Below are 27,755 nucleotides of genomic sequence, written 5' to 3' on the forward strand. Positions count from 1 at the left end.
ACAGAAGCAAAACAGAAAGATATGAAATAAAATGCCATCTTGCTTCAAGTTTTCAAATCAGTACTTAGAGTACTAATATACATCTATATACATTGCAAGTATATTTTACAAATATACCATGAGTAATCTTGAAACCGCAATCAATATCAAGTAGGTTTTTAGGCACACGCATAAAAAAATGCAGAATCTGCATAATTCTTGAGAGTGCTGAGTGACTCATTCTTAGATCATTTTCACACAATATTGTACACAAAATATACAGCCAGCACACACATGGTCCCCAGTCACCTCAGAACCTCACCTTTCATCCCAGCATTAGTGCCTTCTTATTCTTTGATACTATTGCTCTATACAGCTATTACATAAGAAAATATTTTGCAGTTTTCTTCAACTAATTGCCTAAGAAGGTATCAATGCTACCAAAATAAGTACAGCCTATCTACACAATATATTCATGGAAGTGTGCTGAGCGGCACCAACTTACAGAACTGGTCATTGGAACCCTGGGGGTTACCCTGAAGGCAAACTTATAAATTTTGAAGTATACCATTTTTGAGTTGCCCATACCATGACATCCAGAAATTATTAGAAACTGAGGTAACACCTGTGGTTTTTAGAGATAGGAATCCTTGAAAAAACCACCAAAGGTATTTTTGAAAATTCTGACCAACATGGACCTCAGTTATTGTACACTGTGTCTGTGGCTCTTTCTGTGCAAATGTAAACCAGAGAATCCAAAGGAATGCTCATGTTGAATTTACATACACTGCTAGGATTAAAGATCACAGCCATGGAGCACCTGAGATCGCCCTCTGATAAGCGAAGTCTGACGCTTCTCTTAGTAGAGCCAATGTTCATTGACAAAAATGAACCAAATAAAATCCCACTGATTTTTGCCCCCCAGCTACAAGTCAGATTCTGGCATATCTGGCATATCTGCCATCAAGTACCCTATTCCATATCGTCCATTGGGAGCAGTATCCAGAGTTGGTGATCCACTCTGTTTTCTATAAATATTTTTACCAAAATTTGGAGAGGACATCTCACTTGATATCTTTCCATGAATGAGGCTTGCATCATCTCCCTCTAAGTTTATAGGCTCCTTCAGAACCCTTCCTCTCTTATAGGTCACAGATGCTAAATTACCAGAACTATCGTCTATAAGGTTGCAGCGACGAATGATGAAGACAGTTGGGACGGGCAGTATTGCCAGGACCATCAGAGAGATACAGACAAACATTCCCCATGTTGGGTAGCTCAGAAATTCCTCTGATGCCTGTTAAAGCCAAAAAATAATTATTAATAATCTCTTTCTCTGCAGGGACATGACAATATATATATTTGTCTCAGGTTTATAAGAAAAGAATCTGGGCTAGTCTTATGATTTTGACTAATGAATTGCTGCAGAAGTGACAGTAAGCAACTTCCAGGGCAAAGCCTTAAAGGCCTTGCTATTTCTGCCTTTGTGTCTTAGAATGCTGCCCTGAGTCCATAATGCCTGTAAGAAACCAAGAATGAAAGCTCACATAGAGCCCAGCTCTCCAAGTTTAATCAACTGTATGAGTTAGCTCACACAAGACCCAAAGAAGAATCATCCAGCTCATCCACAGAACCGTACGAAATAATAAATCATCACTGCTTTCAGTCATTAAGTTTGGGGTCATGTGTTACTAAGCAATAGTTACCTGTTACATGTGCCACATTATCTTTCTAAAACCTGAAATTAAATTTTGAACTACATCTGGCCCCAAGGGTTTTGGTAAGGGATAACAGACTTATTTGCTTAGAATAGTCTTGAGTTTAGTTGTTATTATGTAGAATTACTGACCATAGAATAAAGGTCAGAGGTATCTGAAAAATAAGCATTCTGATTTTCTAACTGCTAATATGTACTTTAAGATTGCATTACTATGTAGCTAAAGCAACATGAGAATAGAAATTGAAATAGTCATGGCTAATATAAAACAGTTATAGCAAAACTTTACTTCAGTATTTACTTAAATTATGTATACATGGCTAATGCATAGTTTCATTGTTAGAGTATCTCAGATATAAGTTAGTAAATTTATACAGGAAAAAATATTTCTGGTGGTTTGATCAATATGTTTTCTAAAGTCAAAGGCCCAGTTGGTTCATCTATGGTGACATGAATAAAATTACTTTAATGAGGACCAAGTCAGTACTTCTCATGTACTAAAAAAGTCCACAACATATAAAAAAATCATACATATTTGGGGCCAAAAAAACATAAAAATCTCAAGATCCTCACATAAAAGCAACACCATTCATTTAACCGCAAACTATACTGTGAAAAAAGCAAAAACCTCTAAAATGACATTTTATGTATATTTTTATCTACCTTCCTTATTTTGCATTTTACCTTATCTTCAATCCATGCATTATAGCCAGGAGGACTTAATCCCATATTCACAATGCTAGCGATTAGCAGTGATAATAGCATTAGAGGAGAAATATATTTCCACATATAGTAGTAATATCTGTTGGGAGCAAAGCCCAGCATATCCTTTAGGTCTTCCATAAACCTAAATAGAACGAAGGAATCTAATTATTCCTCAAGTTAATATAGCTATATTAAAACATGGTAAATTAAATGTCCTTTAAAATATGCATTATATCCATGGTTTGACGGGGGTTAACCATGATACCCTATGACATTTTACACTGAGTCTAAAAGTCATATTGGAAGATGACTTATAAATTAAGAACATTTATAAAGTAAAATGGAACCAGCTTACTGTAATTTTCATTTGGAGAAAGTCCCTGTAAGTCAATTACTGGAAAGTCTCCTCCAACTGATGATTTCTACTCTATGAACACAATATTTGCAATACATTAAAATTTCCTTGTTTCTTTTTTTTAATTAGCCATATGTAGTATCATCCAATCCAGTTGGTGTTTATATTATCTGACCTCTCATTTCTTTTTGTAGTCTGTTTATTTCAACTGAAAGAAGGTCCATACATTGCAGTTTATGTATGTGTTTCTCAGACCATTTTTCATCTCTAAGTTCCTCATACATCTCTTCATCGTTTCCTCTGACTTTTTGTTGAATCAGCTGGTCACTCTGTCCCACAGTCTGTATTTGGCTGATTGCATTCCCACAGTTTTGCTTCACAAGAGCATTTGATCCTCCTATTTCCCATGAATTAACACGTAGACCTAGTAATGATTAGACTTACATGTTTTTTTTTTTTTTGAGTCAGGTTATTGAGGTACTTTTTACCTGAAGTAAAATTCAGCCTTTTTAATTGTATGATGTTAACACTGTCAGGAACATGTAGCCATTTCATACTAGTCTACATCCCTTAATGTTTATCTCGAGATAAATATTTACTGCCCAACCACCAGCCCTTGTATTAATGTTTCTACAGACTTCTTGGTTGTCTAAACCTAGTTCTCTCGTAGATTCTTCAAAAGGAGATTGTAGTAACTATATTTCCTAATTTCTTGCATGTTTCTAATTGTTTGTCTGTGGTCACTATACCTGAATGTCAGTTCAGCTGAATTTAAAATCTGTGGCTTACGTTTTTTCCTTGAGAATCATACATATATCTAACTACATAATATTGTTACAAAAATTTTGTTGACTATTAGATTTTTCTCTTATAAATAATCTTCTTTGCTTTGTTTTGTTTTGTATTACTTTTGCCTGGATGCCCTTTTTCTTTGTCTTGTAGTAACATCCTAGGCTATGTCCTCATGTTGGCCTTTATGTCTATTTCTCCAAGTATATTGTTTGCCCTTTCAACATTCAAATTATTTATTTCAGGCAAATTTCTTCAATTATAGTTTTTAGCATTTGCTCTGGCTACTGTTTTTAGAGGCCTTCATTGTACATATGCTGAATCATCTTTGCTTAACTACTGTGTTTATTTATTTCTCTTAAATCCTTTGTTATTTCTCCTTGATTTTCAAAAGCATCCCTCCTTTCTAGCTTCTAATTCTTCTGAAATTAGGCACTGTGCTTATCATTTTTGTTTTCTTTTTAATTTGATCTTCATTTCTTAAGTGTTTTTCTTTTATTTACAATTATTTCCTGAGTTCTATCACCTCTGTTTTCAAATCTTCCTTTTCTCTAATTATTATAATTCTCAATTTTAAAATAACTGATTTTTGCTCTTCTTTTGTGGCTTCTGTCATTTTTAAACATTTATTTCAACTCATTTTGAAGTATTGTTAGTTTTCCATCTATTTTGCATGTGTGCTTTTGTTGTCTGCAGAGATTTTACTCTGCTCCTTTCCTCTTTAAAAAAAAGAAAAAGAAAAACTTTTCTTAAGATTTGGCCACAGTTAAGTGAATTGAATTCTCCTGTGTGTTTTAGGAGGGAGGGATGGGCCTTTCTTCTCTATTTTTGCCAAGTAATCAAAAAAGACGGCCTCAGAATTTCTCAGTTCTGTTTTCCTCTGCTCTCCTCCTCATACTGACCTGGACTTTCTTTTCCACGGCCCCTACTACCTCTCTCCTACTCAACTCAGGTTTTGCTCCCACCACTTTTTCTTCAGTGAAGAGCTTTATCTTGGAAGAGAACTTTGGGTTATTCATTTCAAGAGTTTTTAGAGACCAGATTGCTCCAGCACTGATGATCTTATTGTATTTTGGTCCCTCTGCACTCCGAAAAACGTGGGCAAAGATTCTATAGAATTTCTCCCAGTTTAGCTCACTGTCTTCCGATTAGCCTGCTACACATTGCAGGGAGGACCTGGGGGTGACTGGAAAGCTGTCAGAAGCCCAGCTGCATATCCTCTTCCATCTCCCACACGGAAGTGATATCACACAGGTCCTGTGGCTGCCAGTGGTTTGCCCCAATCTTCCATATTTGAGGGTTCACAGGAATATCTTCTTGCCCGTGTTTATGGGTATTTAGTTCTGCTTTCTAGTCATTCTTTTTCTCTTTCATTTTTAAAAGGAGACTCAGGAAAATACAATCTATGCAGCCATCACTTTCAGCTTTACAGGATCCTCCTTCTCGTTTCCTCTCATTCATATTTCTTCCTAATCCCTAACTTGCTGTGCTCCAATATTTCTTTTTCTGGTTTTGAATTTACTGTCTCAAAAGTTTAGGTTTTGAAAGGCTTCTTTCTCTCAACTCTGTGTCTGGAAATGTAGGTAAACGTGGCAGAAGGCAGAGGAGAACTGAGCTCATGACACTGTTGAAGGTGAACAGGAAGAATATAAGGTTGCTACGACATTTAAAGGAGGGGAAAGTAAATAAATGAGAGCGTTTTAGACAGGAGAATTCTAATTCTGCTCGTAGGACAAAATATGAGCTTTAGAAACCAACAGACCTGGTTGCAAATCATAGCTCCATCATCTTTTAATGTATATCTTAGTCCTTCTGAGCTTAATTTCTGGCATTTTCAAAAAAGATAATACCTATCTTGGAGGATTATTGTTAGACTCATAGACAACATATGCAGAGCACACTACCTCACATACAGCAGAAATTTATAGATGCAAGTATTATTAGTAGTATTCTTCTTCCTGTTGTTATAATGATTATTATTTAGGAACTACTAAAAAGAAATATTTACTACTATGCGTATTGTAAATGATGAACTGTCTAAATGGAAATCTATATTATGGTCTTATTGATCCATAGATCAGTCCAATAACAATGTCAAATTCCAACACAGTGCAGGTTAGGAGTTGGGGGTAGCTTGGTAGAGTGTAGAAATACCTGGTTTTGAAATTAAAGTCCTGGCTCTGCAACTAACCTACTGTGTCCTCCTGTACAAGTAGGGCCAATTTTCCATCTAGGAAATATTAGTGGTGATATTAGTTACCACAGATTGTTATAATGACTAACATTAAATGCATGTCATACAGCTATTACTACTATTGCTATATAGTACATGATCATTAAATGTAAGTTCCCCTATCTTTCCTTGCCTGGAGCTTTTGCCAGTAATAAAAACATTCTTTAAGTTTTGTCGCAAAGCTCACTCAATACCAATAATGTTCTTTATGTTGTTTAAGAGGACTCTGGTCCTCAATGAACTTATTCCTGCTTCACAGAGACCTCTAATAAGCTTGATGGTCTTATTACCTTTAGTTAATCCATATATGTTAACTAAAGACAACAACTTTAAAAAATATTGGACAAGGCCTCCAGAAACTTTTTTTATTCTGAGACTACTCTAATGCTTCATTTCACGCCCAAGTATATATACTTTTCAAACCGAGCAGGTATATAATTCAGAGGTTTAAGCATCTCATGGAGTCATGACTCCACATAAATATGAAGTTTATGTACAGCAAATGCCATATATATCTTGGAGCGTCATATGTATATACCACTTCCCAAAATTGGCCTGCTACATAAAACATTGTGTAACATGACAAAATAAGGCATTTTATAGCATAACAAAATAAAATTCCTCTTGTAAAACAGGTTAGCAATGTAATTAGAAGTATAGTCTTTAGAGTTAAGCAAAAATGGCTATGAATCCCAGGTCTGCCTCTGTTCACGTGTCTGATGAGCAAGTCACTTAGTGTCTCACTAAACCTGCATTTTCTTATCTGTAACAATAGCTCAAAACAACTTAATAAGGTTCTTGGAACTTAGCCAATATGCTCTAAACCTTGGAAGTTCCTATCTGATAGCCAGAATTAAATCAAAGCTCCAAAATCCTAAACTACATTACCATCTACACTATTCTATCTAATCACCTAATAAGGGGATATACTTAGTTAAAATTATTGAATGAAGAGGAGCCTGCAAAAGATTTGATTTTTGTGGCAAGGAATTTTTCCCTCTAGTCACTTCCCTCCTCTTCTAAATGAGATGTGTATTAACAATTGGTCTTTCCAAAATAGAGATGAAAAATGAATGCATAAGAGAGAATATACTTACTTATCTATGCCATAAACAAAGGATACAGCAATATTCTCCAAAATGACTACAATTAGCAGAGGCAGGGTAGCAGAATAATCATCAAACATTGTAACAAAGTAATTTCCAGAGCGCTGCACAAACATCAGGCCAATACAAAATGCCAGAAGACAACAGATAACTGGACAAAAGGAATAAATAACAAAATTAAGCCCTACTCAGAGTCAAGTCTTTTAAACTTCATTATAAGTTATTATATGCAAACAATGATTTTGTTTCCACTTTTATAAGTTGTCAATGATACAAATAGGATACCTTTCCTGATACCATGGAATATAACATATTGGGAATTAGTTACCTGGATTTAGCCCCATATTTAATATGAATTCATTGTAAGACAGTAACTCAACTCATCTCCTCGAGTCTGTGGAAACGTGTTTACTAAACACAGATAACAAATGAGGCAAAACTGAGGATATATTAAAAGTATAAATCTCCATACCCTTCTTCTCATTATTAATAGCAAAGTGACCTTTCCAGGCAGCAAATGTTCGTGGATCATTTCTACTTTTAAGAATGTTTTATAGTTTTGGAAGCAATACTGAATTTTGAAACTAATAATGAGGTTAATGTAGCTTATAATAAGACTATGATAACATGTATTTTTCTATCTGATTGAAATATGGTTATTGTTAAAGCATAACTGAAAAAACTCTGATGAGACCTTGCCTGAGCAGCAATCCACGTCTCCGTCCTGATATTGCCCAAACAGATTAGTTTGGAATACAACTATGACAGGGTTGGGCAACCTGATTCTCCAGGTAACTAAGAAGGACCATAAAAGGAGTTTCTGCAGCAGTACTGAAGAAAGATGCAGAAACTTCTAACCAGCTACCCTTAATATAGAAACTTAGAATTCTGGAATCCATATAATATTCCCATATTTTTGTTAGACTCTTTATTCTCTCTTGCACGTTGGTAGAGAAACCCTCAAAAATAAAAGATGACTGTGTTCTCTTTCTCAAACAGCTTTTAGCAGAGGTGAGTAAAAGTGAAAGAAGTGGAGCAGGTAAGGGCAGTTCACAAGGGGAGAAAAGACATCCCGGGGGTTCCATCTGATGGGGGTTCCCTAAAAATCTCAATAAGTATGGGATAAATTAAGCCATTTCCTCCATCTCGTAAGCGCTATGCTAGTGGTATGAGTTACATCGTACATAAGTGAATATTATATATAAACATATCCTATAGAAAAGGAAAAGTAGCATTCACTTGGAGTCTAATGCATATTGAAATATTTGAATGCTTGTCACAGCAAATTGTACTCAAAGTCTCAGGATCCAAGTAACAGAGCTTGGATTTGAACCACAACCTGTGTCACTCTCACTCTCTCCTAATTACATTATAGTATAAGGTAGATAGGAAGAAAGTGTATTCCAAGTGGTAAAGACACTGAGAGTTTTGCTGACGATGTGAGAGGAACAGACAATTATTGCATCACTTAGCAACACTGTGGCTGCACTCTGGTCTGGCTGGCTTCCTCGCTGCTTCCTTTGTCTCTACTTGGCTATGTTTATGAACTCTATCCTCTGACCCTTGAGAAGACCCCTCCCCTTTCTAATTCAATTTCCATGCCTTTCGCTGACAGTTCCCTCATATATTTAGATGACCTCTGCTGCATCTTAATTCATAGAACAGGTAAAGTCCCTATCATGCTATCAGTATATTACATGGTACAAGTCTTATCTACCCACCTTGATTTTAATGATCAGTCCTATTCTTTTTAGAGGAGAGGCTCTCCTGTATCTCTGTATCTCTGTTGTAATTTCTCTTATATCCTTGATATCCCTCAAATGTGAGGACCATGCAACACACAACCAGTACTTTAATAACTACTTGTAGATTGGACTTTTAACAACCATCAATATTGATAAATTGTGTTATTGTCTTTTCTACCTAGATATATTAACTTCTATCAAGCTACAATTGCTCTTTTATATGAGAACTCAATTTAGGTTTATCAATTTCAGCTCTGCACTTTTGGAAAATCCAATGACCTGAACTACTATTTTTATAATTATCTGAGTTGAATACAAAATTATACATGAACATTCTGTGACTTTGTTCTAGAGCCAGTAATTCATGATAATGACATTATTACTAATAAAGAGTAATAGAATACATGATCACTAATAATTAATAGAATCTGTATTAAATATGTCATTTACATATTATATAAATAAATCCCTAAATAACATATACTAGTATTATTAATAAGTAGACATTAATAATAAACACTTTTCCTATTTCCATCTCCGATCTCTCACCAAGGGTAAAACAGCCCGCCACATCTGTTCAATGAAAAGTCAAATACATAAAAACTAACCAGTGAGAATTTCTTTCCTCACTTTGAATGTGTCCACAATGGGTGTGATGATCCCTTCAATGGTTCCGAACATGCTGCCAAGCCCTAGATTTACCAGCATGAGGAAGAACATCACTGACCAGAAGGGAGATGCAGGGAAATGTGTCATTGCTTCTGTAAAGGCAATAAAAGCTAAACCAGTCCCCTGAACAGCCTGTAAGATATACAAAACAGCCACGTTAATACAGAGCAATATGAAGTGCTGGCTATATACATCAGTTGCAAAGGGCAGGAGGACTCTGAATAATGCAGGGGAGTTACTGGAGATAAACATGCTGATACCATGTTGTCTCCTAAGAAACTGTGCCTCTAAACAAAATTCAAGGTGATCGTGTTATCTCATAAAAACAGCAGATAGACCAAAATTTTAAAAGAACTTTAAGAGTAAGTTAGTAATTAAATCTTTCCTTACAGAATTCAAGATTTTTATGTTAATGATGGCTTCATCCATAATTTCCTGCATGTGATTCTTTATGTTTAGTCTCAAGTACAGTTAGCTATCTTAAAGCAAGTGATTAACAGCCAATTTCTCCATTATATTTTCCTTTTTGCCAATGTAAAGAGAGGCAAGGCTATTGATTCATGTTCACCTATGTCGTGTTTATTAAAATGTATGACAGTGGCTAGAAAAAGGACTTAATCATGACTTATTGAACACAATTATTAAGATGGGCTAATATCATTCATGTGTCCAAACAACCATACAATATGTAAATGATAATTGTAATTCAAGTTTTGTATTAAATATTATACCAGGAAAGGTATCAGGCTAATTTCATTTTCTGGGATGAAAATCACCTAATTTATATCCATATTTTAAATTATTGTGGCTTAATCAGTGAAGCTGCTTTTCAAAGTAAAACAAACGTTTTTGATTTAAGAAAATGTGTTCTCTGAATTAAAGAATGTGAATTTTGAAACAGCATGATCTTCCACAGGCATTTTAAAGATCATTTTCCTAAAAGAAGTCTTCTGGATAATGCATATTTTAAGTTAATAAGAATTATTTTATCGCATAAACATAGCCTACTAACTTTATTTAGCTCATCTTCAATTTGACAGGAATTGAGATGAAGAGCAGGAAACTCTTCTTCTTTCACTTTTTGAATGATGTCATAAACTAAATGATAATCTTCTGCAGTAACAGCTGAAAAGTTGATATGATGGGGAATAATATCTTGACTAATGTTGCCCGTTTTCACAAGTTTGATGATCATTTCCAAATTTCTGAAAAGTAAAACAACATTAATGAACACATGGGTTTGGGAAGGAGATTTTTTAAATATAATTATGCCATCAAAAGCTAAAGGAAATTAACAACCATACTCTGCAATGCATTTCTCATTTATGACATTTGCTTTGAAGCCCAGAACTGCAAACACCACCAATGTTGCCAGGATAGAAGTAAAAAAATTGATGAAGGACACCAGGACGGCATCAAAGTGGCAGTTGTTGTCTCTCTTGTTGTAGCTTGAAAAGGCAATGACGCCACCAAATCCCAGACCTAAGGCAAAGAACACCTGAGCTGCAGCTTCTCTCCAGACCTTGGGCTCCAGCATTATTTCAAGCTGTTTAAAATTAAACAGAATATAAGTCAGCTGCAAGAAAATATTTCAGAATAATCTACAAGGAATCAGTTCTATTGTTTAAATATATCATAATGACACTTATGCACCAAAAGATTACTTAAAACAGGGGGATAGTCTGTTCTTAAGTAGAAAGAACAAATTTTTCATTTAGGAATAATATAAGGAATATGAATAAGAAAGGCTATAGACTATTGAAACTTTAGACAGATATGTTACTTAAATACACGGAGAAAATACTTATATTGGAATTTTTAAATATCTTTAAGACAAATCATCAAAGGAGTATTTGAGAGAGAAATGAACTATCTTCAGTTATTCTTATTTATATCTTTGTTTTCTTTCCAAAGCAAAATAAATCAGTTAGCCATAAAAGTTAAATAATTATTTAACAAATACCCTAAGTTTTGTGTTTTCTGGTGAAGTCTAACAGCCAAGCAGATAATAATTATAAGCTGGGTAGAGCTGAACTATTTGTACTTTGCATATTCAGATAGGTATTATTCATTCATTGAGTAGTTTCCTGAAAGCCTTTTCTTTGAAAACAGAAGAAATTCAACCATATCATCGCTAAGACCTTTTCAGATCCAAAGTTCTAAAGTTTGGAATCTGTGCTGAACATGTATTTCAAGAAACTGTGCTTCACTTCTTAAACAGTTATCACTGTATATAACCAAACCTTTTAAATGGAACTATTAATATTAGCCATACCTGGCACGGACCTCAATAAACAGTTAAGTCTGATTTCAGTAGCAGTAGTGTTTAAATTGGTATTTTATCTCTTTTCACCATTGCAGTGAAATTGCCTTTATTGGGAACAATGCCAAATATGGTTAAGAACATGAGTTACATAGACACTTTCAGAGCCTGATTCTGCCACTTAATAATCTAAAAATAGTGCAACCTAAGGCAGGTGGCCTGTCCACTCTGAGTTCAAGCTTTCTCAACTGAAAGATGAGAGTAACAAGACATGTACTACTGGGGCTTCCCTGGTGGCGCAGTGGTTGAGAGTCCGCCTGCCGATGCAGGGCACACGGGTTCGTGCCCCAGTCTGGGAAGATCCCACATGCCGCGGAGCGGCTGGGCCCGTGAGCCATGGCCGCTGAGCCTGCGCGTCCGGAGCCTGTGCTCCGCAACGGGAGAGGCCACAGCAGTGAGAGGCTCGCGTACCGCAAAAAAAAAAAAAAAAAAAAAAAAAAAAAAAAAAAAGACATGTACTACTTATCACATTGCCTGCCGCCCTCGAAGTCCTCAATAATTGCTAACACATGGACTATAGTGGCAGGCACACTGATAAGCACTTCATATGGATGATCTCATCTAATATTCACAACTCTCGATGAAATTGTGGCTAATATTATCTTCATCTTAGAAAAGTTAAGTAACCTGCCTCAGGTTACACAGTACTCCTGGGGTAGAGCTGACATATGAACACAGGTAGATTTCAAAATGCATAAGCTCTCAAACATTAGGATATGTTGTTCAATTAATTTTAGTGATTATTACTGAAACTTATGCAATGTTATCGTTAAACATAATCATGATTATATTTGTAATTTATTTTCAATTAACTAAAATATGCATACTCTTTATTGACTATCGCTGCTACATTACCGTTCTACGGTTGATACCCATCTAGTAAAATACACTCATTCAACTGTCTACCTCTACTTTGCCCACTAGATGGCAGACAACACCTAGGTAATAAAGACATTCTGATTATTTCCAATTCAGGAACTAAATCTCCATTCACTGGGAATATTTCGTGTGCTTAGGTACTTTCTCCCTTACATAAATAATGTAAATTAAAAAGTTATTGACAACTTTTTATCGTTATTAACTATCATCCTACAGTGGCCTAATACAGAATCTTATCAACAGTCCATGAAAAGTGAGCAGAAGAAATAATTAACTATATTTTAATAGTTATCTCCAGTTCTGGTTTAAAATATTAACAGTGCTGCAGTTTTAAATACGGGGACCATGTAAAAGCATCGTATCAAAGTATTTAGAGTCTAAAGTATCTATTTAAATTAAATATTTAGAATTATGTCACAAATAATTGCCAACACAGAGAGAGGTGATATTCCAGGAATTCACATCAAAGCTAGTTGTTCTTAACTCAGAGAACTTTTTTTTTGATATTGCAAATATAAATATGTTGGTCACTAAGTATGGCCCATCTGAGGCTGATTTAAATTATAATGTAGCTGAAATTCATAAATCTGAACTAATTATTCACTGAGGAGTTCCAACAACTCTAAATGATAAACAGAACTTTTGAACTATTCGAGAAAACCAGATCACAGTGTCAACATTTTTGCTACTCGAGAATGAACACCACGTTGGAAACAGATACACAAAGAACACAGCCTCTGTGACACAGTATCAAGGCAGCTGCCAGGAGTGACAATTCCAAGGATGCTAAAATCTTCTGCCCACATCTCTCAGCACCATGCTTGGCTGCACAGTCATCATTCAGACAACTTCCAATTTCTGAGCTAATTTTGAAATTGTGTTTTTATAACTCGTTGTCTGCCTATGATAGAGTTAGCAAACTAATGTGAAGTGTAAGTGTATAACCAAAATATATGTACACCTCAAACTTGATTTTTCCTGTCAAATCAGTATAACAAGTCCACAAGGATTGATTAATCAAGTCAGCTCTAAGTTAAACAACGGAGTCTAAGTTCCAAGCCTTTTAGGAAACCTAATGAGAATTTTCCTAAAATGCATACCCATTTATAAAGGTTACGGAACTTCCCAAATGCACTAATGTTAAGTACTATTCTAGAAAATACAAAAACCACAAAACGAAACAAAGTAAGAAACCTTGAATTTCTCTGAGACAGGATTTAGAGGGCAATAGGGTTCTTAACCTGGGTCCATGGATTTTAGGTGATCTGTCAACCTCCTGAGACACTAAGCAAATTAATATGTTCATTATTTGCTCTGGTAAGAAAATTCCATTATCAATTTTTTTTCAAAGGGGTCCATGTCAAAAGGTTAAGAACCACTGAAATAGAGGAGGAAGAGTAAAGACTGAAAAGTTCTAAAATGTACCAGTGTAAAAATGGGAAGTTAATTAATTATAATATAGGAATTTTTGAAGTTTAAATAGTGAAGCTCACTAATGGGGCCTTTAAAATCGGAGAGAGATGGATATAATTATAGATGCCCAAAAGCTCTGGTTTTACTAGGCTGGTTAACATAACAGCTGTAATTTAATAGTCTAGTGCACATAGGTTAGAACAATTATCCCTTAAATCTAACTGTGGGAACATTTTAACAATAAACATAAGGCTTTTGTGATCATAAGCCTTAACTAGAAATACAGTACATACCTCAGGGGTAAACATGTGACGGATGCCATCAATTGAACCATTTAAAAGGAGTGCTCTGATTAGGAAGCATATAAGTACCACATACGGAAACAGAGAACTAAAATACATGATCTGCAAAGTAAGAAAGATTAAAAAAAGGTGAGACATACTAACGACTACTTTCTTTTTCATAGTTAAGATTATGTGTTCTCTTCTATACCGTGAAAGTGACACTTTTTATAATATGATAGTACTTTTAATACCTTGCATAGCCGTCACATCAGAGTGGCTTAATAGCCTTGATTCAATGTGACTAGTTAAGATTCTATCTGAGATATAAAAAAAAAATAAGAAAATTTTCCTTATTTAACCCCCCTTTAAATAGTCCATAGGTATGGTGTAATTTGAATAGTGTTGATTCCTTACAGTTCACAAAACAAGCAATATTTAAGAGAAATGAATAGACCCTAACTCATTAACAAATTTCTACTTTATTGTTTGAGGTAGCAAAAAAAAAAAAAGTCCTTTTTTTTGTTTGTTTGTTTTTAATTAAGCAAAGTTCCATTATAATTCTATAAAGCTCCTGGAGTAGAGAGTGGTCCTGTTAAGGCTCCTACAGAACTTGAATAATAATGTGGAGATTTTACATTCTACTTCAGGAGTTTCATCATTAAAGTTGAGCAAATGTTTATCATAGAAAAGCAGTTGTCCTAACCAGACATGTACTGCCTCCTTGACATCTCCATGTGGCATCCAAAACTTTCCCGATTTTCCCCCAAAGCTGTCCCCACCCAACTCCATCTCCCACCACCCATCCATTTGCTAAAGTCAAACATCCAGAAGTAGTTCTGCATTATTTGTAATATTCTAGTTTCCAAGCTACCACTCAGGTTATCTCATTCCCTGCTTAACCCACTCCAGGGATCTCTAATGCAGTTGGAGTAAAAGGTGAATTTCTCCCTCTGTCCTGCAAAGCCTTAGACTAGGCTGCCTACCTGCCTGCCCCGCCACTCTTCCCCCAGCTGAGCTTCAGCGCCGAGGGAAACCAAGCTCTTTAGCTTCAGGGCCAGAGCAGGCTGTGCCCTCAGTCTGAGGTATTCATCTCCCTCATCTGTCCAAGACTCGCTCCTGTTTGTTATTTTACGTCTCATCTTCATTTTCTCAAGACTACCTAGAACACCCAGAATAAGGCGATGCCTTTTTCCCATCCAATATACCCCCATCTGCCCTCCTCTATGCCCCATGAACCTTCAATAATATTATTTTGTTTTGTCTTGACAGCATTTAACACTGTTGAAATTATCTTGTTTATTTGTTAATTTTCAGTCTCCCCTACTGGAATATAAGCTCTGTGAGGGCAAGGAGTTTTTCTCTCCTGTTCACTACCAAATCCCAAATACCTAACAGAGTTCCTAACACATAGTACGTATATAATACTTATCTGTGGAGGAAGGAATGAAGGAAGGGTAGGAAGAATGGAGAAAAAAACTGCCATAGCAGAGGATGACTCAGGCAGGTTAGAGATACTGAATCCTATAGTAACTGTAGACAAACAATAGGCAAGTCAACACAATAATTTGCCCCTCTTCTACCGTTCTGTATACCTTAAAATTATACTAAGCATTCTAAGAAAAAAATTAATATTACAAATAAAATCTCAGCATAATTAGAAACCCATATTTTTCTAAAAATAATTATATTTTAATTTAATTAGTTGTAAAGAAATATAATTTGATCATTTCAAAATGGTATATTTTTTTAATTTTTATTTGTAAAAATGGTATAATTTTTAAATTGCATCCATTCATCCACATTTCTTGATTTCTTTTTATCAGATCAGAATGCTTTTACATGGAGTACATTTTTTTCATTCTTTCTGCCTACTTTTAGCATTCTTTAAATTTGTGGGTCTACTATATATCTATTCAAGTAGCCTTGATCTCACTTGATTACAGCTATTCCTTTTATGATTCTTCACAAATCTTGGGGCTAACCAGAAGCATGGATTCACCTTTGCACAATTGCTTTTTCGTGTTTTGTTTTTTTTAACAGAACTCAAATCTGCTGCCTTATAAATGACTTAAAGGACTTCCATTAATGCATTTATTTTAAAAGTGAAAATGAAGGCTGCACACTAAAATAGTCTGGATAGTTTGATTATGATTTTTTCCAATAAATACAGTATACCCTCAGTATATTTTTAATATAATTTCAAATTAGAAGCTCAAGGAAGAAATGATTCTTCCTGTATGTGTGTTTGCCCAGGCTAAACAACTCTAACACACCTGAATATGGTTCTCTTCCCCACGTCCCATAACAACTGACCGAGTCCAATTGACTCCAAATGTCATCTGTCCCTTCGTTTTCATCCTCAGTGATGTGTCACTTTTCACTATTAGCTTCCTTCTCATTTTGCCTCTCGATTTTCCCTGCCAGCTCTCCTCTTCATCCCTGAAATTCATCACCCACACTGCTACCAGAAAGATCTTTCTAAGGATCTGATGATGTAATGAACTGCTAAAAATCTTCAAATATTTCACACTGTTTGTTAAGTAACAGCCAGTCATTTTACCAGTGTCCAGATACTTTAATACCTGCAATCAACTTACATTTCCAGCCTCATTTCCCACAAACTGCACAAATTGTATGTAAAAGTCACATGGGGTTACTCAGCAAATTTTGGGCTTTGCACATGCTGTTTTCCATGCCTCCAGTGTCCTCTCTCTGAAGATTCTGGTGAACTCTTCTTCAACTGTCAAACTCTAGCCCAAAAGTTACCTGCTTTGTGAAGCCTCCCCCAATTCCAGGTTAATTTCAGTGGCTGCCTCTTTGCTCTATACTCTCATGCACTTTTTATTTATACATCTTACTGCATTTATTCTGCTGTCATTATTTGTCTCACCCATTAAATTATGGGTTCCATGAAGATAAAGATGGTGGCCTATTAACCTTTGCACATTCTTATATACTCAAAAATATTGTACATTAAGAGAGAATTCATAGGAGGTTTTCCTTTCTGTACACATTCCCCCCCCCAAAAAAAAAACCTCACCTTTATTTTACAGTATTTTAAAAATTAGGTACTAATTATTTGATGAGACATTTCAAATTTCATTTATTAATTCAACACATATTTGAGTTCTTAATACTCATCTCGCTTCAGTGATAAGACTCTGATAATATAAGGATAGCTTCCTCCAAAAAGGAACAGGAAAATTTCATATTGGATGTAACATGGAGAAAAGTAACAGTCAAGATTTTAAACACTTAAAAACTTAAGTAGTAATAGGTAAGGTTCACACCTGAGTTTTTTTCTTTGAGCAGGTAAAGGACAAATATTTAATCATTAAATTCTGAGATTTAAAGATGTGTCTTAGGTCAGCATTTTACAGAGTTATCCATGTTGTGCTTTTAAACACAAATTCATTTTATTTAATCATATGGGTCTCATAATAATAAAATTGTCAGTTGAATAATATTATTGAAAATAGTTTAAATTCTACCTGACTATATGTATAATGCTACCTCAAATACTTTCTCCTTATTTTATTTTTTGCATTGCTACCTGATATTATTTTATGATTTGTTTTATTGTCTGCCTCTGACACTAGAATGGACATTCCATGAAGACAGGTATTTTGTCTGCTTTGTTCACCACTGTACCTCCTGAGTTAGATCAGTGCCTGGCACATAGTAGGTGCTCAATAAATACGTGTTCAGTGAGTAGATGAATGACCCTTAAGTATTTTTCTTAAGAACTTGGAAGTGAAACAATGAAATATGTTTCTTTGGCTGATTTGAAGACTCCCTGGGCCTTAAAAACTGACATACCTTTCACAGTAAGTACATTCAGTAAGAGACATAAGTTTATCAATCAAAATGTTGCATGAATATATTTTCATTCTACTCAACTATTAAAAAACAGAAAATATATGAAATCATTTAGTTGTTTTTCTCTCTTACATATTAAAATGTTTATTTTAAATGTACCTTCAGAAAGAGTCATTCTCTTTGAGGATTTCATAGCCTAGTTCTAACTCTGCCACTTATCAGTTGTTTAATTCTGGCCAATTATTTATTTTCCCTAAGCTTAACTTTGCAGTAAAATGGGGATAAGAACATGCAGATCATCTTGCTGCTAGAAAGATTAAACAAGCTAATGTATGCAGAGTACTTACTTAGCACAATAGTAGTACTAATGGCAAAGTAGTACTAGTAGAAAATATTAGAAGAAAGCCTAGAGCTTCTCATTTCTATCCTTCCCCTGGGGGCAGGCATCCCTTGCATAGAGGCTCTAACAAAGGGACATGCAACCATACCACCTCTGTTGGACCACCTCCAGTAGTGCTGAGCTCTCTACCACTGTGCAACTGATTTCATTGTTGCCAGGCTTGATTCCTGAGAGGTCTTCCTTTCCTTGAAGATTTACCACCATCCTGCCACTCTGCATAATTCCAAATATTTGATCATGGTCCTGTTCTCTGTGACCACACAGAATAAGGCTTATTCCTCTTTTTATTCAACTATTGGAAGACTGTGATCACAAAGCTGAGATGTCTATTTTCCATAACAAAGTAGAAAATAAAGATTTCAGTAAAATCCAGTATTACAAGTGTGGTTCAACTGGCATGTGCCTACCTGACCTAAAGGAGAATGACACTGTCATACTCCTGTCTTAATTCATGCAGTTTCAAATTAGCATTGTGTGTGTGTGTGTGTGTGTGTGTGTGTGTGTGTGTGTGTGTGTTTTGGCTAGGGATATCACAAGTTGACTTTTCTTTCAGCTGCTAAATTCTCTAAGTTTTTTTTTTCACATACTACCCTTAAACTTCATTAACCTTAAACCATATATCTCTATACTGCATTTGTGTGATCGTTTATTTGGAAGCTTTTTTGTTTGGCAGGCAAACAGAGCTTTACATTTATTCCTAATAAATTTCTTATATTTAGCTCATTGTCTCAGAATGAGGAATTGCCACAATTTAGACTTTCATAACTTTGTTGATATTACTTACAGCTTTCTCCCCATCTGTGCCTACTAAATTTTTTCTTCAAAGTCTGCTGAAAAGCTACCCTCTCCCTGAAGCCTTCTCGTTGAAATAATAAACTACATGTATTCTATAAATTGTATTAAATTTTTCCAGATAGTTATATTACACAACATAAGACAAACATCCCCAATGTTGTGATAAGAAAAGGATGAGTATTTCTTTAAATGATAAGACACATACTCAGACAAAGAAGAAATAAAATGTGGTGGTAAGACTTGACCGGAGGGATTTTTGGACTTCTCTGGCTGACCATAGTTGGTTCTCATTCTATCAAATGACATCACCTTAGGAAGCATATAAATGTGGTTAGATTTGACTTAGGAATCTAGTCCTTTATTTATAACTTGACTGTAATGGGGCTCTGACATAGTAGAAGACACACCAAACAGAACCAATTAATTGAACTTACTTAATCACAGACTACACTAACATTCACAGAATATGGTGTTATCTACCACATTCATTTCTACAAAGGAAAAATGGTATAGAAGTTCCATCAGGAAGGTAAATGTAAAATCAGCTGTGATTAACAAGTTTAAAAAAATTGTCAAACATTTCTAATTAAATATGAAGTAACAGGAAGCAAAGATGAATTAGAAAGACTTCTCCTAAAAGAGTTCACTTTTGGGTGGGAAAAAATATACCACAGTGAGAGATGTTATAGTGTTGCAATTTAAAAACATGGGCTTTAGATTTAGACAGAGCTGGGTTTGATCCAGATACTAGCATTTACTAACTGTGATTCTTTGGGCAAGTTACCTGTTTTCTCAAACTTGTTCTTTTATCTGTAAAGCAGGTCTAAGAGTAGCAATTACTTCTTAGAGTTTTTTTTTTTCTTTTTTTTAAGATTTAATTGAGATAAAGTATATATAACACTTATCACAGTGCCTAGAACTAAGTAAACAGGTAATAAATTTTGCCTTCTGTTATTGTTCTTGTTCTCATCATTATCAGAATCATCTCCATCATCATCATTCATTACCACTACTACTGCTGCTGCTACTACTACTGCTATTCCCACTCTTACTATATATGATGGTAAGTGGCAATATGTTAGCCTGGAAAGATATATGATCAGATCTATGCTTTGGAAAGAAAAAACAGTAGAGATGGGTTGTGAAAGGGCAGAGAGAAGATGAACCAAAATTAGTTCTTGCTATGGTCCAAACAAAAGAAGTAAAGAGCTTTAAAACAATGACAGTGATAATGGGGGAAAATGTAATATGCAAGCAAAATAGTGAATAATAATTACTTTCCTAATGCATCCTTTTAAAAAATTATCTGATTGACTTCCTGGGGTATCTAGAATTCGCTTACTGTCTTTCTCAAGCACAGCCTTATAAAATTTTCCATTTGCCCTGGCAGGCATGCCCTTTAGTCTTTTATATTACTCTGAGTTCCTTGTTGAGATATATCACAACTACCTAATGTTCATATCTTTAAGAAACACTCCACACTAGACTATTTTAAAATATTTTATGCAACTTTTCCCTAGAGCACCTATAGTAGAGAAAAATGAATGATATAACACAAATAAAATAAACAAATTCTTTATTCTACCACTTTTCCCAATTTCCATGATTGGAACTAATCAGAGAACTAAAAACATTAAGGTCAGCTGAATACCAGCAATAAGAAAGGACTTTTAAGTATTGACAAAAAAGCTCAAAACAGATCTTGATAAAATATGGAAAGATTATAAACCACTTTAGATTTCATTATAAAACACTTATATCTTTATTTATGTCCTTTCCTTGATTTAAATACATTTTTTAAAGCACCACTTTTTACCAATCTTTGATTAACTGCCGAGAGTAAAGTGCTACTTGCAGTTTGCCCACACAGATTTATAGTGGGTGGGGGAGATAGTTCCCAGGAATGGTGACAGGTGATTAGCAGAAGCAGGAGGGGCTCTAACATACTAACTTTTCCAGAAGACTGAATGCCTTTGATCATAGCCAAGCACACCACAACCCAGGCAGCCAGCAAGCAGACGGTCATCTTCCAGTTTAAGCCCCCACTTTCAGAAATGGAACTGGAAATATTCAGTGCTTCTCTGTACCAATAATAGGTAGTGGCAGAACTTTTTTCGCATTCTGGCTCTACGACTGTAGAAAGAAAGGTAACACAATCATTTCAGACTATAAAGAATCATGAGGCCATTTTCCCCCCAGTAAGCCTGTAAATCAATTCTTAACTTTTCCTAGAAAAGTACTACTATTCTACAGAAGCATTTAAATCCACAGTGAAACCTCAACTGTGCAAAAATATGATAAAGTCAACAGGCATGAATCCTCTTTGACATTTCTTATTACACATTTCTAAAATAGGAACATGTGAGATTTTTGTCAAGGTGATTTAAATGTATCAGGTTTATAGCCCCTTCTGCCCCCAGAATTATCTGATTGACTTCCTGGGGGCAGAGCTGTCAAAAATGCTAGCTTCTAGCCACGTGTGGCTTTTGAAATGGAGCTGGTTTAGAGTGACTGGTGCTGTAAATGTAAAGTACAAAGGGCTTTTAGAGACTTAGTATGAGAAAAACAGTGTAAATTATTACATAACTAATTTTTATATTAATTATATGTTGGAATGTTAATATTTTGGATATATTGGATTAACTAAAATATTTCACCTGTCCCTTTTTACTTTTTGTAAATATGGCTACTAGGACATCTTAGACTACATATGTGAGTTGCATTTTATAATTACTGGACAGCGCTAGGGAACTGTTCTTTATATTTCTAGGATATAAAAATAAATGATAAGAAAACCATAGAAAAACAACCCAAGACATAAAAACAATTCCTTCAATCTAAATTCTTTTTGTCCTCTTTTTTATTTTAATGAAAATGTAAGGCATCAATAAAGATGTACAGAATAAAATATTGTCAAAATTTACAATTGAAGGCTTATAATTGTTTACCCTAACATCATGGGGCACAGTAAAATTACTTGGAAAGAGCTAGATAAATTAAATGATGCCAAACATCTATCTTTCTGCATATGTCAAGGAAAGTTTGTTATAGTAGCAGTTTGAAAGATTTTTCCACATTATTTAAAAAAAAATCTTTAAAGCTCCTGCCTTTACCAACTGTATGATCTTTAGATACAAAAACACTACATGGTACATGTCTTACAAGTGTGTGAAGCATTTTTCACCAAAGGACACTGATCCCAGGGTAGAGGTTGCTGAAAAGACTGAGAAAAATAAAACAAACTCCAGCCAATGATGACATTGTAGTAGAGAGCCACAAAAAAGCATACCTGCAAAATAAAATAGTGTGATTACATTAAACCTCTCATGCCCCTTCCTTTGAAACGAGATGAAATGCATAAAACCCATTTAATACTTTAAAAAAAACCTCCTCATTTTATTTTTATTTGAAACACATTATCTTTTCTAAAATGATGACTCTCATAGACCTTAAGAACATGCATTAACAAGATTGAACTACATTTAAATTTACAGCTTGTTTTGTGTATTAGTGCAAGCTCCAGTAGTGTTTTTTTAAAACATGATTAAAGAGTAAAGAAATACACACTCAAAGGTTTCATTTAAATTCAAACTATATAATTACAAACCCTGTAAAAATTATAAGGCATATACCATACCAGGAAACTTACTACACAACTTGCAAATCCAATCCCTCCCAGTTTAGGGCTTATGTAATTCCACACACCAATGCTTCCTCGCCGAATTCTTTGACCCACAGAAAGTTCCAGGAAAAAAAGGGGAATACCTATTACCAGAAGCAGTATTAAATATGGCAAAAGATAGGCACCTACAGAAACAAGAACAAATAAAATAGATTATATTTTCAACAGTCACAGGAGAGAATACACTAATTCTGATTATCTCATGAAAGATGATATTTAAACTCCCATATAGTATAACTACAAAGGACTTTAAAGAAAATGCAATTTCATTACTTTAAGCTTTCTGGTATTTGAAACTTGAATTTGACTGCTATAAAGAGTTTCTGATAAAAAATAATTATGAAAAAAGTAAGGATATCAATGAATAGTTTTAGTTTCATCTTATTGAAACGGTAAACCAACTTTATTTTTTGTAAAAATAATTGCCTCCTTAAAATTAATTATTTTCTCAAATAGGTTTCACAAACTCCTGGAAATCTTATTCATATGACATTAATGAAGTCATTTATTAAATTTTATTCAAACTCATCTAAATCATGCATTTCAAATCTGATAAATCAAAATGAATGAGATGTTATGGTATTAAAACTGATTCTTCCTAACTAACAACAGGGAAGACGAAATGGCTGCTTAGACTGAAAGAGAAAAAAAAAAGGAAAAAGAACTTCTACCACAGACAAATGTCATTTTTCCTATATATATATATATATGTCATATAAAAAGTTCACTTCAGGAAACAAGTAATTTTTTGCTTTCCAAAATTCTGTTAAGGGGTAGGGAGGACTGACTAAACTAATAGCTATTGTAAAATATATGTGCTATTTACCTTGTAGTAAAGTTTTCATACTTAAAATATATATATATTATTTTACAGCTAAATTTCAATTTAAGACATATGATTAGTGACTTTAAAATATACTGAACAGTTTGACAATGTTAATATTAGACTCTGTTAATTGATAAAGTCAAATGTGAAACCTGTACTCATTTCTACATGAGAATTCATATGCAAATTATCCATTAAATGACTTCTAAAATGGACTTGCTACATTCAGATTTCCTGTCTGGAGTTTTGTCCAACCAGATACTGCCAAGTGGGTCATGTAATCGATGGTACTAATTCCCTTTTTAAAGTGGAGGCCATTTATTATATTTTCTCATTTTAAAAAAGTGTTTAATGGTATTGAATAGATTTTGGAAACTATTCAAATTGTTATGGTACCTATTCTGCTGAAGAACTAAATATTAATGATTTTATTTTCAAATCATTTCTCTCAGTATCTATATATCTCTGAAATAATTATTATATACAGGAATTTCTCAGGACTTCCCTGGTGGTCCAGTGGCTAAGACTCCACACTCCCAGTGCAGGGGGCCCTTATTTAATCCCTGGCCAGGGAACTAGATCCCATATGCCGCAATTAAGAGATTGAATGACAACTAAAGATCCCGCATGCCGCAACTAAGACCCAGCGCAGACAAATAAATAAATAAATAAATGTTTTTCTAAAAAAGAAATTGAAGTAAAAAAAAATTTCCCTTAACATGGTAGTTGGTAGAAAATCTCTACTCTCTTACAGCTGATTTTCAGTCTTTGAGACATGAGTTGATCTACAAAGAGGTATGCAATGTAAAGCATTGATGCATGAGATTATAAAACAGAATTATCAAAATTCAAATTCTAGAATGATTAATAACATTCAGGCACTAATGACCTGAACATGTTTCCTTAAGGACCGAAAGTGCATTTTATTTTATTTTTTATTTTTTTTTATTTATTTTTTTTTTTTGCGGTATGCGGGCCTCTCACTGTTGTGGCCACTCCCGTTGCAGAGCACAGGCTCCGGACGCGCAGGCTCAGCGGCCATGGCTCACGGGCCCAGCCGCTCCGCGGCATGTGGGATCTTCCCAGACCGGGGCACGAACCCGTGTCCCCTGCATCGGCAGGCGGACTCTCAACCACTGCGCCACCAGGGAAGCCCCGAAAGTGCATTTTAACACGTCTCAAATCCTGGGGTGTGAATTGGTTTATGTGTGTGTGAATGACTAGGAGAAAAAGAAAGAATGAATTAAGACTGGACTCACTGGGAGCGTTTCCTCAGTTATGTGTACATGACATACTATTAGATACCTGGCCTTTTCTTCTAACTCAAATTTCTCTAACACGAGCCTCCATAACAAAAGTAGTCATAGCTAAACTACAACTGGGAATTTACTATTTGCCAGGCACATTTCTATTCGTGTTACATGTAGTTACTCATTTATTCCTCACAAGAATCCAATGGGGCAAGTACCATTGTTTTCCTCATTGTACAGGTGTGGGAATTCAGCCAGAAGAAATAAGTTAACCTGTGAATGGTCACCTGGATAATGTGGGAAAGAGCCAGCCAGGCTTTATAGTCAAACTGACTTCAAAATTTGAGCTGGTAGCTTCTACATTGTAACACTTATTAAGCTTAACCATTGTGCTTTCAGTAATATCTTCAGACAAATCAACTTATATTGGTCTATTACTTTTTATCCTGTTATTCATAAAGTGCCTCAAATGATGAATAAGATTTAGGTAACCTGAGAATGTTTGACTAAACAGTCAAATACCCAGACAGCTCAATGCCATACTGCACGCTGAGTACTGCCTTTTGAACTCCAACAGCCATCTTGAAACGATAAAGCCCATTGGTGTTTTATAATGTCACTCTCTAGCATTTGTAATTAGAAGAGAGGAAACAATACTAGGAAGGGCATCTTGACTCTCTTTACATATGAAAGAAAGTAAAGAGGAGGAGCCATTTTTGCTAACAACTGATTACTGACTATGAAATCCTTTAGCGCTCTCCACCAAGACAAATACTGTATTAAATGGAAAGCAACCTGAGTTTTCAGCCAAGATAGCGGTCTTCCTTAATAGTATCGCCCGTTAGGCTCATAAGGTGAAAGGTCTGAAAATCAGAATTCATCTTCTACCAGTCTTGCAACTGGGATGATTTGTGAGAAACAGAAAGCAGGGTAGTACATAGCTGCTTGCAGCTGATGTAATAAATAATTCATCTGTGATGTTAAAGATTACCTAGAGGAGCTTGCCGTTTCAGTGGAGTGATGGGTAGTGCATCACCAACTTCATGTACTGATTCTTACCTCTCTGGCAGATTTGTCAGACAGGCTACTTTTCCCCAAACCTGTTGTTTTGTCCCTGGTTGAATTAACTAAGCAAGACCTTAAACATATTTTGTCACCATGACACCTTAGCTTTTTATCTATTAGTCACTGAAAAGAAACCATTTCACATATGAATGGTTTTATTATTTCATTTGATATATAGGTTGTAACTACATCAAAAATAAAATAAAACCATGTTTTTGTCCAGTCAGCAAAACTATCACAAACTGGAATCAAAGACCAAAATATTCAGTCTTTCCTTTATGTGCTGAAATGCTGCTTACAGAATATTTAGTGTTCAATCACACTTGTTTGAACAGCTTCCATATATGTATATGGTAAAGATAGTAATGGTAAAGAAAGTAAAGCTTAATATTAAAGTTATTTTAATAACCCAAATGTTAGTTAACTTAATGTTCAGTTTGACTTTGGTGTACTATTGAGCTTGTATCCTACATGAACAATGTATTCTTTTGTATATGGTTTTATTTTCTTGATTTTAAGACAATTTTCACTAAATAACACTTGGTAATTATATGCACAAATACAAAAAGCTAAATATCATGTTGATCTAGATAATATGTTTAAAATTAGGAATGCTAATTATCATCTTAAGGATGCTAATATCTAAGGATGAAGACTATCTGGCATTATATTAATTATCTGGTTAAATTCCTTCTACTAGGATATACAAAGTTCTGGTCAGCATTTGAAGACTATTCATTCTAAATTATATGAAATTTTTGCTTTTTTGAAGAGGGAAACAACTTAAAATTCAAAGTTAATAAATTGCAGACAGAAAATTCTCTCTTGTCTTGTTCACCAATATCGTCTCATATCAAAATTTTGAGGACTTTTCTCCAAAGTGAATAACTGATAGGCACAAGGGATGGAACACTGGTTAGAAAAGTTAGTAATTTAGAGATGTTAATAGCATCCACAGAAAGAATTTGAGAATTTATGACCTTAAGCAATCCTTGAGTGTTCATACCAAGCCATCTGCTCCTATGGAAACCTAGTCTGAAAACAGAGCTGAAATTACTTCCAGCAAAAGTGTCTCCCTAGTTTTACAGTGGAATTCATAGTTTCTAAAATAGTGAGACTACAGCAACAACAGGGGCTATTTGACATAATCAACGGCAATTTACTCAGCAATGTATCACTCAAAAAAAAGCAGAAAACAGAAACTTACCACCCCCATTCTTCTGACAGAGGTATGGGAATCTCCACACATTCCCTAATCCTACAGAAAATCCAACCTGGGCCAGGATGTATTGTAGTTTACTGTTCCAAGCTGGTCTTTCATCTTCGACTTCAGATCCTTCTTCAACATCTGTGTCTTTCTCTTCTTGGACGTCAACAATTAGTTCACTTTTCTTAAAGGCATCATCAGCTGAGTCTTCATTGGAAAGAAGGTCTTTGACAGACTCAATAACCTCATCGTCTAATTCTCTTTTTACCACCTTGCTATTCTTAGGCATTGGAAAGTGAGGGCAGTGGTATTTTTTTAAATTCCCTTTTGGTAAGTTTGTTAATTCTTTTTAAAAATATATTAGTTGAGAGGAATAAAAGATGGAGGAGGATATCAAAGAAATCTTTGATTCAAGGTGATAAAGTCTTATGGATCCTGGATCTCTATGTCCAATATTCTGCGGGTACCTGTAAAATTTTAAGTTGAAAAACAATAATATTTAATAAGGAAACAT

The 27,755-nt window shown here is 34.8% G+C and overlaps 1 protein-coding gene across 1 annotated transcript; it reads right to left on the minus strand.

The window, feature by feature from the left end:
* Positions 1–904: 904 nt before the first annotated feature.
* SLC6A15 (solute carrier family 6 member 15) lies at positions 905–27,530 on the minus strand (the record flags this gene model as incomplete). The annotated part of the gene is made up of 11 exons (XM_079714794.1): positions 905–1,276; positions 2,381–2,543; positions 6,876–7,035; positions 9,238–9,430; positions 10,311–10,503; positions 10,603–10,844; positions 14,207–14,317; positions 21,163–21,344; positions 22,374–22,500; positions 22,861–23,018; positions 27,242–27,530. The coding sequence occupies 11 exons, from the start codon at positions 27,528–27,530 to the stop codon at positions 905–907; spliced, it is 2,190 nt and encodes a 729-aa protein (XP_079570920.1).
* Positions 27,531–27,755: the final 225 nt, after the last annotated feature.

Source organism: Hyperoodon ampullatus (genome assembly GCF_949752795.1).
Source record: "Hyperoodon ampullatus genome assembly, chromosome: 11".
In the NCBI taxonomy this organism is placed as follows: domain Eukaryota; kingdom Metazoa; phylum Chordata; class Mammalia; order Artiodactyla; family Ziphiidae; genus Hyperoodon; species Hyperoodon ampullatus.